This window comes from Mauremys reevesii, unplaced genomic scaffold (assembly GCF_016161935.1).
Source record: "Mauremys reevesii isolate NIE-2019 unplaced genomic scaffold, ASM1616193v1 Contig43, whole genome shotgun sequence".
In the NCBI taxonomy this organism is placed as follows: Eukaryota; Metazoa; Chordata; order Testudines; family Geoemydidae; genus Mauremys; species Mauremys reevesii.
Window position 1 is genome coordinate 100,090 of NW_024100855.1, and position 18,574 is coordinate 118,663.

Sequence of the window (18,574 nt, forward strand, 5' to 3'; positions counted from 1 at the left end):
AACTTGGTTCTGGGCTCCCCACCCCCCAAGATGGACCTGACAGAGGGGTTCTGTTTTCTGTACCAACAAGCTCTGTTTAAACTGTGTTCCCGTCATCTAATAAACCTTCTGTTTTACTGTCTGGCTGAGAGTCACATCTGACTGCAGAGTTGGGGTGCAGCGACCTTTGGTTGCCCCAGGACCAGCCTGGGCAGACTCACTTTGGAAAGTGCATGATGTGGAAGGGCATGCTGAATGCTCCGAGGTCAGACCCAGGAAGGTGTAAGCTTCTTGCCCTGGAGACAGTATGCTCCGAGAGAGGAGGCTCCCCCAGAGTCCTGACTGGCTTTGTATGGAGTTGTTCCAACGCATCACAGCATCCCCTTCCACACCGTGCACTTCCCAGAAGTCCGCACAGGCACTGACACTCCCTCCTCCGGCCTTTGTCTCTTTTCCAGGCATTAGGAGGCCACCTGATCTCTCTGTTCTCCAACACCTTCAGTTGGCACCTTGCAGGGGAAACTGATTTGGGAGAAATGAAGTAAAAGCTGCCCAAACCGAGCTTGAGCACTCCTGAATTTTGAGGTGTTCAAATCTGGACGGGAGGTGCTGGGGTGGGAGAGGGCTGTGGGCTCCATGGGGAGCATGGCAGCAACTGTCTGGAGCGGCCCGGCGCCAGATCCGCGGGTCTGCGTGGCACAGTACGCAGTTTGGGGGTTGGAGAAGAGGTCGGGAGTTCCGGGGGGCAGTCAAGGGACACGGAGCAGGGGGAGTTGGATGGGGCAGAGGTTCGAAGGGGCAGTCAGGGGACAGGCAGCAATTGGATAGGCATGGGAGTCTAAGAGGTTTATCAGGGGACAGGTAGGGGTGCGGTCCTGGGGAAGTTGGGTGGGGTCTCAGGAGGGGGCAGTTGGGGACAAGGAGAAGGGAGGCTTAGATAGGGGCTGAGGTCCCTAGGGGCAGGGGTCTCGGGAGGGGGTAATTGGGGAACAAGGACCAGTGGGGCTTAGATAGGGGGTGGAGGTTCTGGGGGGCAGTTGGGGCAGGGGGCGGGGGAGGGGGCACTCAGCGGACAGAGGCTGGGATTCAAAGGGCTCTGGGCTGCTGGCAGCCGCGGGGATCCCAGAGCCCTTTGAATCCCAGCCCCGGCTGGGAGTCAGAGGACTCTGGGCTGCCTGCAACCGCAGGGAGCCCAGAGCCTTTTAAATCCCAGCCGGGGCCGGGAATCAGAGGGCTCTGGGCTGCCCGCTGCGGCGGGGAGCCCAGAACCCTTTAAATCTCAGCCGCTGCTGGGATTTAAAGGGCTCTGGGCTGCCTGCAACCGCGGGGAGCCCGCAGCCCTTAAAAACTCAGCCGCGGCAGGGATTTAAAGGGCTCTGGGCTGCCTGCAACCGGGGGGAGCTGAGACCCTTTTAAATCCAAGCCGCAGCCGGGAATCAGAGGGCTCTGCGCTTCCCGCTGCGGCGGGGAGCCCAGAGCCCTTTAACTCTCAGCCGCGGCTGGGATTTAAAGGGCTCTGGGCTGCCTGCACCCGCGGGGAGCACAGAGCTTTTAAAATCCCAGCCGCGGCCGGGAATCAGAGGGCTCTGGGCTCCCCGCCGCAGCAGGCAGCCCAGAGCCTTTTAAATCCCAGCCGCGGCCGGGAATCAGAGGGCTCTGGGCTGCCTGCTGCAGCGGGAAGCCCAGAGCCCTCTGATTCCCGGCCGCGCTGGGATTTAAAGGCTCTGGGCTGCCGCCGCGGGAGCCCAGAGCCTCTGATTCCCGGCCGCGGCTCGGATTTAAAAGGCTCTGGGCTCCCGTGGTTGCAGGCAGCCCAGAGCCTTTAAATCCCAGCGCGGCCGGGAAACAGAGGGCTCTCGGCTGCCTGCTGCGGCGGGGAGCCCAGAGCCCTCTGATTCCCGGCCGCGGCTGGGATTTTAAAAGCTCTGTGCTCCCCGCGGTTGCAGGCAGCCCAGAACCCTCTGATTCCCGGCCGCGGCTGGGATTTAAAGGGCTCTGGGCTCCCCGCCGCAGCGGGAAGCCCAGAGCCCTCTGATTCCCGGCTGCGGCTGGGATTTAAAAGGCTCTGGGCTCCCCGCGTTTTCAGGCAGCCCAGAGCCCTTTAAATCCCAGCCGCGGCTGGGATTTAAAAGGCTCTGCGCTCCCCGCGGTTGCAGGCAGCCCAGAGCCCTTTAAATCCCAGCCGCGGCCGGGAATCAGAGGGCTCTGGGCTGTCTGCTGCGGGCAGCCCAGAGCCTTTAAATCCCAGCCGCCGCCGGAATCAGAGGGCTCTGGGCTGCCTGCAACCGCGGGAGCCCCGAGCCTTTTAAATCTCAGCCGCTGCTGGGATTTAAAGGGCTCTGGGCTGCCTGCAACCGCGGGAGCCCAGAGCCTTTAAATCCCAGCCGCCGGAATCAGAGGGCTCTGGGTTTCCCGCTGCAGCAGGCAGCCCAGAGCCCTCTGATTCCCGGCGGCGGCTGGGATTTAAAGGGCTCTGGGCAGCCCTGGCGGCGGCGGCGGCAGCGGCGGGGGGGCGCTCCAAGCAGGGGAGAAAAAACATTGGTGGGGCAGAGCCCCTGCTTGGGATTTATTCATGGGGCTAAAGCCCCAGAGCCCCATATAAGTCGGCGCCTATGGTTGCAGTCACATCCTTTGAAATGCTTTGTGTGACGGCTTGGGTCACAGAAACCCCCTTGGAACTGCCACCTGATGTGCTGAGACTACGTCTGAGCCCGTTTCCCCTGCCAGCTTGGGACTCCAGCACCCTGCCTTGTTGAGCCAGACACGCCAGCCTGCTGCAACACAGACCCAGGTCTGAACCATGTCCCCCAAAGCTGCAGGCTTTAACTGAAAGCCACTTAGCAGGTATTCCTGTCTCCAGCACCCAGATACCCAGTTCCCAATGAGATCGAACCCCCCAATAAATCTGTTTTACTCTGTATAAAGCTTATACAGGGTAAACTCATAAATTGTCCTCCCTCTATAACACTGATAGAGAGATATGCACAGCTGTTTGCTCCTGAAGGCATTAATTACTCACTCTGGGTCAATTAATAAGCAAAAGTGATTTTATTACGTATTAAAAGTAGGATTTAAGTGGTTCCAAGTAATAACAGACGGAACAAAGTAAGATACCAAGCAAAATTCAACAAAAACACGCAAGTCTAAGCCTAAGACAGTAGGAAACTGAATACAGATAATAATCTCACCCTCAGAGATGTTCCAATAAGCTTCTCTCACAGACTAGACTCCTTCCTAGTCTGGGCACAATCCTTTCCCCTGGTACAGCCCTTGTTCCAGCTCAGGTGGTAGCTAGGGGATTTCTGTTCTGTTCCACCCCCTTATATACCTTTGGCACAAGGCGGGAATCCTGTGTCTCTCTGGGTTCCCACCCCCTCCTTCTAAATGGAAAGCCCCAGGTTTAAGGATTCCAGTACCAGGTGACATGATCACATGTCCTGTGAGACCCCCCCAAGCCTCCATTCTCCCCGGCCTGACTCACAGGAAGGCCTGCAAGCAAACAGAGCCATCCACAGTCAATTGTCCTGGTTAATGGGAGCCATCAAGATTCCAAGCCACCATTAATGGCCCATAATTACAATCGGCCCTCAGAGTTATATTTCATGTCTCGTTTAAGATACAAGAATGATACCATCATACAAATAGGATGACCACACTCAGTAAATTATAAGCTTTGTCATGAGACCTTTTGCATGAAGCATATTCCAGTAACATTATAGTCAACTCATTAGCATATTTTTATAAAATCATAAGGAATGCAACGTCACCCTCTGCATCACCAGCTGATCTGAGCAGGGCAGCGTGGTGGCCAGGTCCCATTTAGGAGCAATTTATATCTTCTGTGATGACAATGCTCCCTCTCCCTTATTATTTATATTATGGTCATGCCAACCAGGATCAGCCATTGCACCAGATGCCATAAAACCTTACTGACAGGCTTTATCCTGCAAGACTTATAATCTAAATACACGAAAGGCTTATTATCCTCATTTTACAGAGGGGGAAACTGAGGCACTGAGCAATGCAGTGACTACCCATGGCTACACAGGGAGGCTATGGCAGAGCTGGGGATGGACTACAGTCCTGTCACCACAAGGTCAGCCTCCCTCTCAAATGAAGTTTACCAGCCCCAAGTATCATCATTAGCGCTCAGAGTCAACACCCCAACGGGTATTTTGGCTTGCATGACTCCAGAGACCACCCCCACCCCACCCACTATGCCAGCACTGGTTTACTGTTTCAGTAGGACCTGGAGCTCCATATTCAGAGATCAGTTTGGAAGTGGCATGCACACCAAGTGAATTCTGGGATATGGGGAATGCGGGCAGGAGGAAATGGTGGTCCTTTGATCCCTCTTCTCACAAGTGCTCCAGGTCTCTGGGAAGTGTCCCACAATGCACTGCAAAAATTACTGAGGTAAATTCTGGGATACAGCGCGGAGGCAACTCCCCCTGGCTTCCTGGAACTATCCCACAATCAGTGCAAAATTTACCCAGAATTCAGTGGGCCATGGAGCGCCTGGGTTAGCTACCCACAATGCAATGCGCCATGCACGGAGGCGCGGCTCAGAGATGAGGCCGCTTGCACCAGCGCTACTGGAAGTGTGTGACTATGCACACACAGCTGTGGTTTCACCACTGCGTGGGTCACCCAGGTAGAACGCCTACGGAGACCAGCCTTCAGCTGTGTGGATACTTAAGGGAGTTGGGGGGAGATCTTTGTGTCCCAAACACACACAGACAGCGACAGGCTGATTTTGGGGGCGCCCATGTCACATCCACAGTCTTCTGTCTCCATCTCCTTGGTCGCCCACGGCTATGCTCGCCGACACGAGTCCTTCAGCTTCCAGACCACAAGGGCTAGAACCAGCGAAACTGGAATGAGAAGCAGCAGGTACCATCTCCGGTCCACGGGCTCTGCAAACAGAGAGAGGAAGGACGTTTGTTCCGAGGTTGGCTCCTGGGGGTGGGGGTGGGGTTCTTTTACAGAAGAAGTTAATTTGCATCTCATGGTGCGTGCCCTAATCTCCAGCCCTATTGGCTACTCGGTGTTCTTGCGCCTCCTCCCAGAAATTCCATCTCGCACCGAGGCCCCCAGCTCCTGGTCACTGTTGTCCATTGATACATTTCTCTGAAAAGTTTCGAGGCATCGGCAGTTTGCTCTAGTAGCATCTAGGGTGACCAGATGTCCCGATTTTTGGGTCTTTTTCTTATATAGGCTCCTATTACCCCCCACCTCCATCCCGATTTTTCACACTTGCCGTCTGGTCACCCTAGTAGCACCCTGGCCCTCACAGAAGTTTCGGGATGAATAGGTGGGGGGGTGTTTTACGTTTCCATTCAAGGGCGTGGGTTGGATTGCTCTGCCCGGGACTGAGCTGGAAAATTCCCCCACCCCTCACCAAACCCTCCGAGCAAACAGTGATGCTGAGCCACCCCCAGGCTGAATTTACCCAGCACCGTCAGATGGAGCCAGGCCAGGCACGTCGCATCCAGATCTTGGAACATGTAGACTCCCCCGTCCCCGCGGCGCACGTCCTGCATCGTGAAGTCGCCCCCGGACACGGAGACCCGCCCTTGGAAGGAACGCAGCAGCTGGTGTGCCGTCCCATTGATGAAGGTGTAGACGTGGTCCCATGTCAGCGTGGAATTGTGCGTCTTGTAAAGGTCCAGGGTGGCGGGCAGGTGAAGTGGGACACGCAAGGAGCCCCCGCTGGACACAGAACAGCCAGTGTGAGGACAATCGCCAGCGCCTAGACGGGGGAGCAGACAGGGACCGGCGCGTGAGATAGGAGAGCGCGAGGTGGTAGGACTGTGGAACGATGAATGGGAATGTGATGTAGGGCCGCCCAGGGGGGGCAAGTGGAGCCATTTTTCCCAGGCCCCGGGGCCCACAGAGGCCCCCGCGAGAATATAGTATTCTATAGTATTGCAACTCTTTTTTATGGAAGAGGCCCCCAAAATTACTTTGCCCCAGGCCCCCTGAATCCTCTGGGCAGCCCCGTGGACTGGCGACGCATGCAGAATACCCAAGCTCCACCCCCAGATTTGCGCAGGGAGTGGAGTCTAGTGGTTAGAGCAAGGGGGCTGGGGGGCCAGGACTCCTGGGTTCTCTTCCCGGCTCTGGGAGGGAAGTGAGGCTGGTGGGTTAGAGCAGCGGAGGGGCTGAGAGCCAGGACTCCTGGGTTCTCTCCCCAGCTCTGTGGAGAGCATGCACCTGTAATGCCTGAGCTAAAAGAGCCATTTGTGTAACGCCAAATCCTGTAGCTGATTTATCAACCGCTATGCAGTTCAGCCACTAGAGGGAGCCAGAGGGCCACACTGGGTTAGCATAGGTTACAGTGTGCCTGTCTCATATAGAGGATAACAACCTACTACTTCTGTTATCAAATGGAGTAGTTCTTTTAGCTCAAGTTGTAAAAGGCTCTGCTGGAGGTCCTAGGTTCAGATCCTGCTGGCGATCTGTGTTGATGGGCTAGTTATATCAATCATAAATTTGCTGGCAGAAAGTTGAAAGTTTCAACAGAGTAATAGGCTTCTCGGTTACCTGATGGCTCAGGTTGGCATCGGGTGGAGGTAACAGCCCTGGAAATCAGCAGGAGGAGAAGGCAACCACGTCCCGCCGTCCTCCAGAGATGCCCTGCGAGCCTGGGAGCCATCGCGACGTGTAGGATCAGCGCGTCTGCAGAGGCCAAACCTGGGAGAGGAAACCCGGTGAGATGGATAAAGAGTGAGATGGGATGGGAGGCAGATAGACAGATAGAGCAAGGAGAGAGCCTGGGAGGAGGAGATTATTGAGAGAGGGAGCCCTCCTGGGAGTGAGGGATGGGAAGAGTAGGAGAGACAGATGATAGAGAGAGACACAGGAAACCTCTAGCGGGAATGCAGGGAGATAGCGTCACTCCACATTGACCCTCGATCCAAATCGAGCCCTGACTCCATTGAGGTCACTCTGGTTTTACACTGGGGTCACTGAGATCAGAATCCGGCCCTGACTCCATCGACATCAGTGGGGTCACTCCGGATTTACACCAGAGTCACTGGGATCAGAATCCAGCCCTGACTCCATCGACATCAGTGGGGTCACTCCGGATTTACACCAGAGTCACTGGGATCAGAATCCAGCCCTGACTCCATCGACATCAGTGGGGTCACTCCGGATTTACACCAGAGTCACTGGGATCAGAATCCAGCCCTGACTCCATCGACATCAGTGGGGTCACTCCGGATTTACACCAGAGTCACTGGGATCAGAATATAGCCCAGATGCCATTGATATCAATGGGGTCACTCTGGATTTACACTGAGGTCGCTGAGATCAGAATCCTAACTCCATTGATATCAGTGGGGTCACTCTGGATTTACATTGGATTCAGAGGTCAGAATTTGGCCCTGATTCCACTAGAGCTGGGTGGGAATGGGGTGTTTCCATTCCGTGGGAAATCCCGACATTTTGTTCTGAATTGGAACCAAAAGCCAAAATTTCCCGCAAAATGAAAATGTCGAGAAATTTCAGCTCAGGGCCATCGAATTATTTTGTTTCAAAAGTGTCAAAACTAGACCTGGGTAAATAATGATTTTTTTTCCGGTTGCTGACAATTCTGAAAAATTGGGGAAGGGGGATTTATTTTGGGCTGAATGAAAAATGCAGTTTGTAACATTTCTGGCACGTCATCAAGTAAATAAGCGTCAGGCTAATTATTTTGAGGCCAGCGAAACATTTGGTTTGCCCTGAAATGAAATGTTTCATTCCACTTTGGGCCCTTCTTCAAGGGTTTGGTTTCTCAAAACAAAACCACAGGGACTCTCTAAATGAAAAGTTGTTTCAAACCAAAAAAACCAACAGCCAAACATTTTCGTTTAAAAAATATCCAACGTAAACATTTTGATTTGTTTCAAAAACTGGTGAAGGTTTTTCTCCCCTGCCCCCCAACAATTTAACCAGACACAAATTCCTTACATGTTTTGGGGTCACCGCAGCTGCATTTTCCACCAGAAAAATATTTTGCACAGAAATTTCAGCAGCTCCAGTCAAGATGTTTTATTTCAAAGCCGCTGTCAAGTTTCATTTTGACTTTATCCTCTGATCTTTCTATTCTACTTATTCGTAACCCGATTACGTTATATACATAATAGTAAAGAGAATATCTAAAATATAATAACATGAAAATGAACATTTTACTATAATATACACATCCAAATAAAACGATAACGTTGAAATGCTGTGGTAGCCATGGCTCTCCTAGAAGTTGGTCCTATAAACGATATTACCACATCCACCTTGTCTCTCTAACGTTGAAATGAAACATTTTGACTTTTGCCCATGGAGAAGGCCACCAGAATCAGCGTGGTCCCACAAAACAATCGGACGCTGATGAAACTGTATTTTTCATCCCAATGCTCCCAGCGAAAAGAAATGGACCAGCTCAGTTTCTGAACCTGTGCTATCCAGAATCAAGGCACCTTCGGACTGAAATCGGGAAGGGGAGCAAGGTTTCCTTACAAAGCTGCTTTTCTAGACTCAGAGTAGGGGAGACTTTGCACAGGGAGCCGGCCCTGACATCAGGGAGGAAATTCACGCAGCCAGGAGTCGAGAGACACCCTCCTCAAAGCAATGCCTTGGATGTGAGCCAGAGAGATGAACCCGGCGTAAATAACCAGCGGGGAAACTGGACTCTTCCCTGCCATCCCCAGATGGGGAATCCCTGAGAGTGGGGACACCATCCTCTCTGGATTCTGGATGGGGATGCTCCAAGCAGGACCTAGCAGTGAAAAGGCAGCTGATCTCCAAAGACACCCAGCCTCCCCCAGGTAGCTACTCACCTGCTCAGTGATCCGGCTTCTCAGCAATTTCCCTCCCCTCGCTGCTGATGGAGGCTGGATCCCAACCCTTGGCCTGCGGCGCAATTCTGGGTCCAGGGCCCTGCGGCGGGAGGTGAGCTATTTATGCTCCCGGCGGTGGATTTTCCCCTTTGTCACATGGCTGCTCCGCTCGCAAACCGCAGCTCTGCAATGAGCGGGTGCTGCAAAACCACCATGCGCTGCAAAGCTGCTAGGCCAGAAGGACATCACACATCCTGGAAACCGCAGAGGCACTCGGGGTTGCTCAAAGCACCACACAGGGACTAGACAACTTGCCCTGACAGGATGTTCACCCCACACCGGCTGGGGTCGGGGAAAGGAGGCTGAGAAGGGGGCGGATTAACTTGAGAGGGAATGAGGGGGGATAAGCAACCCCGGATTTGGGAATGGAGCCCAGCTGAGAAGGAACAGGCAGGACGGTGGCAGAGCCAGGAAGCTGGCGGCAGAAGGGGCTGCAGCGCGGAGGCCTTGGGTGATTCTCCAGCCATGGACTGGGAGATGAGGAACTAGGGGGAGATGAGAAGCCCTGGGGTCCTGGCCCTGAGGGAAGGACGTACCCACAGGAGGGTGGAGAAAGAGCCCGAGAGAGGCACAGTAGGAAGCAGCCCAGGGAGACCATAGCAAGGTAAGGGGCCGTGCAGACCTCGGCTGCTGGCTGTGGGGTCCCTGGACTGACCTGGAGTAAAGGGTGGGCCCGGGTTCCCCTACCAGCCATGGGGGACGTGGCCCAGGCAGTGGGGCAGAAGGTGTCCAGGACGGTCGTCCAGTGGGACCCCAGGAGGTGACTAAGCCGTGAAGAACGAGAACCCTGAGCCGCAGCGAGAGGTGGCTGGGTGTGCGGACGAGTGTCCGAAGGAAACGCCGGATCTGGCAAGAGCTAATCTCCAGAGCGGCCAGCAGGGGGCACCCGAACGGTGCGTGAACTCCATGACACTGCCCCCAGGGAGCATTTCTTCCTGACCACTGCAAAGAGATTGAGTGATGCCCTGAAGCATGAGAGTTTTAGATCTCAACCCAAGCTCTTATGTTGGCACTTCAGTCATCGCTAAGAGCAGGGGTAGGGAGGTGGTGTCAGTGACACACAGACCTCTTGGGAAAGCCGGCAACGCTTGTCTCAGACCCGGCAAACTCACGCCATCAAATGCCTTGCTCACAGGGTGTTTGTCCATCCAGGGTAAGGTGTAAGGTCTCTACTGAAGTTAGGCGTGTTCAGGATCAGAGCGAGATGCGCACAGGTAGCTTTTATGGACCATTGTAACTGTGTTGACATATGTGCCCTCATGGTCTTCAGTTTAGAAGGCGTCTGCAGGGCTTGTCAGTGCAGGGGGCTAGTGGCCACCCCTCCCTGGCTAGCCGGCGATGTCGTATAAGGCTCAATTGGCTGCCTTTGTCCCGGTCGTGAAGTCAAGGGAAAACCATCACAGGTAACGGCAAACAAGGCATAAAAGGAACATTACAGCAGACCGGGATCGCCCGCTCTATGGGTGAAGACAACCGACTGTTTCAGCATAACTCAGAGGGGGCTTCGAACCCACCCATGGGGGTGCCGCGGTGAGCGGGGGTGTTCTGGGCAGAGTCGGATCCTGAAGCCAGTTAGCTCTGCAACAAACTGAACGCGGGGGAGGGGGGGACTCTCCTGTCCTCGCTGGGGAAGGGAACTAGGGGTAAGTGCAAGCCCTGGTTTGCGCGTTGTGGTTTTGTGTGGTAACCGTGTGTTTCCATCACGCTCTCTTCTTTCCAGTGGAATCTCCGTTCTTCCTGAAACAAACTCACTTGTGATTCTTTGCGTGGTTTCCGGGAGCGGTGACGTCAAGGGAAACTGGTCAACGGGGACAGAGGAGCCGGGATCTCTGTGAGTGGCCAGCGTCAGGGCTGGATGTCACAGGGGAGCACTGCAAAGGGAGCGGACTGGGGTCTGCCTATTGTTAACCTGCAAGCCAGAGACAGGACTGGTGGGGTCCAGAGGAGGGCGCTTGAGAAGCGGAAAGGCTGGTGAGGGTAGGGAGCCGCCAGGCGATCCCCTGGCCCCCCGGTTCCAGCACCTCTGGATCTGCTTCCTGGCAGGGGGGCTCCCTAAGCGCTGGCCTATGGGAGAGTCTAGCACGGGGCACCCACCGTCTCCTCTGCTGATGCTGTTCCATTAATGAAAGACTCATTGGGCCAGAGAGGGAGCAAGCTGGCGAATGACCCTGCAGCCTAGTGGTTAGTGAACTGGGTGGGGGGAATTGAACTCATAGAATCATAGAAGATCAGGGTTGGAAGGGAGCTCAGGAGGTATCTAGTCCCACCCCCTGCTCAAAGCAGGACCAACCCCAACTAAATCATCCCAGCCAGGGCTTTGTCAAGCCTGACCTTAAAAACCTCTAAGGAAGGAGATTCCACCACCTCCCTAGGGAACCCATTCCAGTGCTTCACCACCCTCCTAGTGAAATAGTGTTTCCTAATGTCCAACCTAAACCTCCCCCACTGCAACTTGAGATCATTGCTCCTTGTTCTGTCATCTGCCACCACGGAGAACAGCCGAGCTCCATCCTCTTTGGAACCCCCCTATCAGGTAGTTGAAAGCAGCTATCAAATCCCCCCTCATTCTTCTCTTCTGCGGATCAAACAATCCCAGTTCCCTCAGCCGCTCCTCATAAGTCATGTGCTCCAGCCCCCTAATCATTTTTGTTGCCCTCCGCTGGACACTTTCCAATTTTTCCACCTCCTTCTTGTAGTGTGGGGCCCAAGACCGGACTCCAGATGAGACCGCACCAGTGCCGAATGGAGGGGAATGATCACGTCCCTTGATCTGCTGGCTTATACAACCCACCTCCCAGCAGAATGCTTTAACCACGGGGCTGAAAGTTACATGGCAGCTCCCGTAAGCAAGACTCCCTCTCACTGGAGGCAGGGTTAACGAGGTGGGGTTAACGAGATCCAGCATCCACAGCCTTGGGGAGACCCTTACTGGAGACTCTCTGGCGTCCGTCATTCACGCAGGCTCTTGCCAAGTGGGACAGGGCTCAGATAAGACCCACACAAAGGGCTCGAGGTCTGGGAGAGCTGCCTTCCAGCGCCTGATCTGTTTAGCTCACCCACAGCCCGGATAAGAGGTGGCTGGATCACAATCTATAAGACCCAACACGGGGGAGAAGATTTCTGCTTGCCAGGGGCCATTTAATCGTGGCCATTACCATGGCAGAGGGTCCCGAAACAACGGGTGGGTTTAGGGGAGGTCGATGGGGTTCTGTGATTGACCTTGTCTCAGGGCACAAGAACCCACGGGAGAGTCGATGGTGTGGAAAGGAAGGGACTTGAAACCGGATCAAAGGGTGCACGTAGCCTGCGGAACTCTCTGCCACAAGATTTCAGTGAGGCCAAGGGCATAAAGTCCACACGCCAGGCTCCAGGCCTTCCTGGCACAACGGGGCCATGATCTCAGCTGGGGCAGGGACTGTCTCTCCCTGTGTGTCTGTGCAGCGCCCGGCACAACGGGGCCCTGATCTCAGCTGGGGCAGGGACTGTCTCTCCCTGTGTGTCTGTGCAGCGCCCGGCACGACGGGGCCCTGATCTCAGCTGGGGCAGGACCTGTCTCTCCCTGTGTGTCTGTGCAGCACCCAGCACAACGGGGCCCTGATCTCAGCTGGGGCAGGGACTGTCTCTCCCTGTGGGTCTGTGCAGCACCCGGCACAATGGGGCCCTGATCTCAGCTGGGGCAGGGACTGTCTCTCCCTGTGTGTCTGTGCAGCACCCAGCACAACGGGGCCCTGATCTCAGCTGGGGCAGGGACTGTCTCTACCTGTGTGTCTGTGCAGCACCCGGCACAACGGGGCCCTGATCTCAGCTGGGGCAGGGCCTGTCCCTCCCTGTGGGTCTGTGCAGCGCCCGGCACAGTGGGGCCCTGATCTCAGCTGGGGCAGGGACTGTCTCTCCCTGTGTGTCTGTGCAGCACCCGGCACAACGGGGCCCTGATCTCAGCTGGGGCAGGGACTGTCTCTCCCTGTGTGTCTGTGCAGCGCCCGGCACAACGGGGCCCTGATCTCAGCTGGGGCAGGGACTGTCTCTCCCTGTGTGTCTGAGCAAAAAGCCCCCACGGTCAACACAGGAAACTTACTATAGTCCAGCTGTCTTGGTTTCACAGGTTTAGTTTTGTGCAGATGAAATGTGGGGTAGCTTGGTTTGCTTTTTCACTCATCTGCTTGTTTGTGTTTTCAGGCTGGTCTCCCATCCCCCCCCCCCCCCCCATTCTTCCATTTTCTCTCGTTTCAGGGTTTTTCTATTTTTTTTTCAGATTTCTGAGTTTTTCCCATTTTTTTCCTACCTTTTTTCATATTTTCATGGGTTTGTTTGTTTCTTTTCTCTCCCCCCCCCCCCCCGCAAGTTTCTGAGTTCTTCATTTGATTTATTTATTTATTTTTGCCGGCATCAGATTATATTTTTCAGGTTCTTTCTTTCTTTCTCCTGTTCTTACCTTTCTGGAGATTATTTGGGCTTTTCCTACTTTTTTTGTGGGGGTATTTCTAAATTTTTTTTGGTCCTTCCTTTTCTTTATTTCCTTTGCCTTTTTCCCGTTTAAGAAATGGCTGGAAATTGTGTTTCCTCCTTTCTGCCACTTGGGAAATTGGCCCATTTTGCAACCAGGGAGGGAAACCCTTTGATGTCTCTGTATTTTTTTCAAATTAAAAACAAAATCCCCAATAATTCGCTGAGTTGGAAAACCGCGAGGTGACATCAGTTTGGAATTTGGGGATGAAATTTGGTTTCATCTCTCGCAGCCGGCTCTAGGGTGCCGACCTCTGGACGGCTTCCCTACCCTGAAATCGGGGGGGGGGACGAACCCCACAGAGCCCCCATCCTGCAGCCAAGGGGTGATGCACCCCAGGAAAGCTCCCCCCACAATTAGGGGTTCAGCCAGCCCCCCAGTGTTTATCAGGGTGCACTCTGGACACAACATCTCAAGGAGGAGGTGCCCCCAGACACAGACATGGGGGAACCCTGCAGAGCTGGGATGGGGGCCCAATCTGGGGTTGTCCCCCCAAACACAGACTCAGGGAGGTCACCCTGCTTCAATGCCTTCCCCATGGAATTGGGGTGTAAATTGACCAAGACCCCAGCATTGCGAATAAGCCCCCGCTTGCCCCCTCCAACCCCAAATCAGGCAGCATGCAGAATCCCCCTCCCCAAGGGATTGGGGTGTGGGGATCCCTCACAATTAGGATCAGGATCCCCCTTTGTAGCCCCCCCCCACACACAGAGTCTCCCCTCTCCTCCACCGAGATACCCAGGAACTGCCGAGCCCCGGGGCTCCGTCAGCCGGGGAGCGGGTCTGCCTTGCACTGACCTGGCTCCCAGGGGCAGGGGGTTGGGGTGGGGGCTTTGGGGCCTGGTGGTCAGGGATTGAGGCCGTTTGAGCTCAGATCTGCAGAGCAAGACTCTGATTCAAAGCTCCCACACGGCCAGAGACCTCCTAGCTGGGTTGATGGGACGAAGGCCCTGAGCCAGAGGGGGGAAGGGCTGGGGAATGGAGGAAACGGGGGTGGGGTTCTTGGGAAATCCTCCCCCTAAGGGAGCCCAATGGCTGGGGGTGTTTCAGGCCCTAGAAATTGGGACAACCGGCTCCGGGGGTGGCTGAGCCGGGCGCGCAGGGGGTGCCTGGGGGGTGACTCAGTGGGGTTGTCGGCCTGCCCGGCTGGGAAAGGAGAAACGTGTGTGTGAAACGCAAACCGCCAGCCGTCCCGTGAGCCCTCGCTGGCTGGGGCGGAGAGGAAACACCGGTTCCTCGTCCTCAGAGCCGGGGCGGGCAGAGGGAGTGGAAGGAAGGAGGGGAAGGGGGAGGGTGAATGCGACGAGAAGCCAGGGACTGGGCAGTGAAGTCAGTGGCTGTGGGTTATGGGCCGCAGCCTGGCACCTCGTGGTCACAGGTTGGTTTCTGCCCAGATGCAGGAAAGTTTCTAGCTCTGCCAACCACAGCGATTGTGAACCCCTCCCTGTTAGAACTCTGGAGAGTCTCATTCTCCAAATCAAGGTGTGATCCTCCTCGAAACGCTGCCAGGTTGTGGCCCCAGTGAGATCTTGTGGCAGAGAGTTCCACAGTCTGTCTCCACATTCATAGCTTCTAAGGCCAGAAGGGACCATTATGATCATCTAATCTGACTTCCTGGATAACACAGGCCAGAGAACTTGCCCAAACGAGCAGATCGTATAGAAAAACATCCAGTCTTCATTTTCAAATGGTCAGTGATGGAGAATCCACCACAATCCTTGGTAAATTGTCCCAATGGTTAATTACGCTCACCGTTAAAAATTTACACCTTATTTCCAGCCTGAATTTGTCTAGCGTCAACTTCCAGCCACTGGATCGTGTTAGATCTTTCTCTGCTCGATTGAAAAGCCCACTGTTAAATATATATTAAATATTAAATAACTCTCATGCTTCAGGGCGGAACTCAACCTCTTTAATATTGTGGTCAGGGAGAAATTTTTCCCTGGGGGCAGGTTAGCCAAATCGCTGCAGGATTCCTTGACTCATCCTCTGGAGGAGTTGTCACCGGCCAGAGGAGACCGGGTGACATGCTCACCTGGTCTGATCGGTGTGTCTTGAAACGATGTGGTTGCCTGAGTTTTGACTCAGCAAAGCCTCTGCAGATGGATAGAAAGAGGATGCAGCCCTGAGCGCCTGTGGTCGTGAGGCTCTTTAATCTCCTTTCTCGCTTCCTCCCCACAAGCTTTGCACCTCTCAGTGGTTTTGCAGCGCGAGCTCCTGGTGAAGCTACGGTTTCCAGGCACGGTGTCAACGTGACTTTGGGGAAATGCAGCACACAGGGAGGTCAGCTGTGCCACAGGGTCAGGACTTGACAAAGCCCTGGCTGGGATGATTTAGTTGGGTTTGGTCCTGCTTTGAGCAGGGGGTTGGACTAGATACCTCCTGAGGTCCCTTCCAACCCTGAGATTCTATGATTCTATGACTCCCCATCATTCCTGCGGGGAGCGGGTTGGGCTCAAATTTACACTGGCAGTGAGCTGAGAAGTCTCCTTCTCCATACCAGTGTCCGACCCCCCTCTAAACCCATTCCCGATCGGGGTGGGAATGGGGTTTTGCAGGGCTGGGCAGCACAGGGGTCCCGATCCTCAATTCTTTGACGAGCCTGGGCCAGACAGCTTGTGGTGGCTGCAGGAAAGAGGTTTGACTTCCCAGAACCGCCAGTGCCCTCCTCGAAATGCCTCATCTTGTGACTGAGGGTGTCAGCCAGGCAAACCTCAGACCTCGGTCACATGCTGAGCAGCTGCTCCTGCGTCATCGGGCAGGGCAGTCACCGGGCACGCAGCGTGGCCACAACTCGGGGTGGCCAGATGGGCAAGTTCCAGTCCCCCCGGACCCCCCCCCAGCTGGTGTCAATAGGCCACAGCTCCTAGCGCGGCCAGATCCCCAGCTGTAGCAAATCAGAGTCAGTGGAGTAGATTCCCAAGCAGTGTAAACGGGTGGAACTGGAGAGCGGTCACTCTGTATTTTCCACCAGGGTCACGGAGATCAGAATCCAGCCACGATTCCTTTGATTTTCAGGGGGCGGGGGGGTTATACCGGTGTCACTGAGCTCAGCATCCGGCCCTGCAGTGGGGTCACTCCGGATTGACGCTGGGGTCTCTGAGATCAGCTATTCGGTGTCTGTGGCATTTTCATTTGTGAGGCAGGACCATACGGGCGTTGTGTGTCACTACATGAAAATCACAGCCCTTTTCTAACAGACAGGCAGCGAGACCGATCAACAGCCTGAAAAAACCCTCCTGCGAAGAGCGATTGAACAGACTGGGATTGCTCTCTTGGAGAGGAGACGGGTACAGGGGGAGCAGGATAAACTTCTAACAAATGGGATGGAGAAGGGAGAGCGGGAATTATTCTCTCTGTCCCAAGAACCAGAGGACAGTCAATGAAACTCATAAGTACATTCAGACTGGATCCAAGGAAATATCTGTACCTCTAACATGGCATGAGACTGCGGAACTCACTGTCACAAGAAATCACGGAGGCCAAGAACTTAGTAGGCTGGACGAGTCCATGTTCATGCAACCCCTTTGATCTGCCCCCCCGAATTCTTCCACTCTCCCGCTCCTGGATGGCGAGCTGGGCAGGAGACATGGCCTGGGAAAACCAGTGGTGTTTGCTCCCGGGCAGCAGCCGGTGAAGTGGGCTGCATCTGCACCCGGATCCATCCGCTGGAGGAAATGGGAGAACCAGCGTTAATTGGACGGAAAGTTCCTCTGGATCAGTGCTGAGCTACAGCTAGGCAGGCACGGGGGGTGGGAGTGAATCGCCAGTGGGTTTCCTTTCTGCCTCCCAAAATTCACCTGGCAGTTTCAGGCGGATACAGGATTCCTCTCCACCTCGGCATTGCTGTGTGCTGGTGAACAGCGGCCACGACCCACCCCAGAGGCGGCTGCATTTCAGGGCTGGATGCAGTGAATTCTATAGATCTCCTTCCTCCTTGTACGTTGGGGTCATTTGGGCTGAAAAGAGGACGGGAAGAGGACCGTAAAGCGCTGGGATTCAGTGATCTGGGTTCAATTCTCAACTCTGCCACAGCCTGCCGGGTGACCCTGGGCAAATCACTTAATCTGTATGTTAAGCCCTGCCAGAGATTAATTAGGTCAGTGGTTTTCAACCTGGGATCCGCAGACTATGTGTAAGATTTCCCCAGGGCTCTGCACCTCCATTTGAAAAAAAATTAGGGGTCCGCAAATTTAAAAAGGTCAAAACCCACTGGATTAGCAGGCCCTGGTCTGAGAATTTCTGTGCCTCAATTTCCCCATCTGTGTAATGGGGATACCAATCCACCCTTTGTCTATCCGGAGGATCATCTCTGGGGCAGGGACTCACAGTGTCTGCACAGCACCCAGCGCAGCAGAGGCCTGGGGGAAGTGCCGGTGGTCTGGCTAAACGCCCAGACGCCAGGCGGTTTGTAAAGCTGACTGTATTCGCTCCCCGGGAGTCCCCGAACTGGCCACTAGGTGGCACTTCTGCTCTGCCAAGCCCCAGCTGAGTTTGCCTCAGAAGCGACTCAGTTTCCCACAGCGCTAGAGATGGGTTCAAGGCCTGGCGACCAGCTCCAGGTTTCTTACACCCCCCACATCAGCCGCCTTTGGCTCCGGCCTGTCGGTTGCTGGCCCATGTGTGCCCGGGAAATCCCAGCCTGCAGCGGGGTTTGCCATGCGAGGGGGCCGGCGGGAGCTCTCCCAGGGGCTGAGTAAGGGGGACACGGGGAGCTGATGACTGGGCCACACAGACTGTTTCAGGCAGCTCCCCGAGACCCTCAGCCCGGCCCTGCATTTGCTTCCCTTTCCGGCCGTCAGATTGACCCCTCACCCACTGATCCCACCCGGCTCTGCCATTCCTGGGAGCGGCCCGGGAAACCACCCAACGAGCCTCGGTGTCCTGGGGGGTTAGGAGCCTACCTGGGGGGGGGGGGGCAATGCGGCTGAGACCCAAGGGGATCGAGGGCAATTGGGGAACCGGCTTCTTCAGCCCCGGACACGACCCCTGGATCTTCCCTGCACCAGCCGGAATGGCACAAACCCTGGGCCCCGTTCCTGTCCCCGCGGCGCCAGCAGGGAGCCCGTCGCATTGAGCGGGGCAGGCAGAGGGGGGAGCCGCGCCCGGTGCCCCCAGCCCACGAGAACACGGCCTGGGATTTGTTTCTGACACGGGGGCCCCCACGCGCCAGGTGGCCAGACGGACACATGGCGCAGACGGATCTGCT

General features: G+C 55.2%; 1 protein-coding gene across 1 annotated transcript; it reads right to left on the reverse strand.

Annotated features, from left to right (window-relative positions):
• Positions 1-4,758: 4,758 nt before the first annotated feature.
• On the reverse strand, positions 4,759-17,787 carry LOC120394238. The gene is made up of 5 exons (XM_039518473.1): positions 17,695-17,787; positions 16,827-17,033; positions 6,526-6,675; positions 5,432-5,731; positions 4,759-4,895 (listed from the first exon to the last, which is right to left on the reverse strand). The coding sequence occupies exons 2-5, from the start codon at positions 16,954-16,956 to the stop codon at positions 4,795-4,797; spliced, it is 681 nt and encodes a 226-aa protein (XP_039374407.1). The 5' UTR covers positions 16,957-17,033; positions 17,695-17,787; the 3' UTR covers positions 4,759-4,794.
• Between the last annotated feature and the right edge of the window lie 787 nt (positions 17,788-18,574).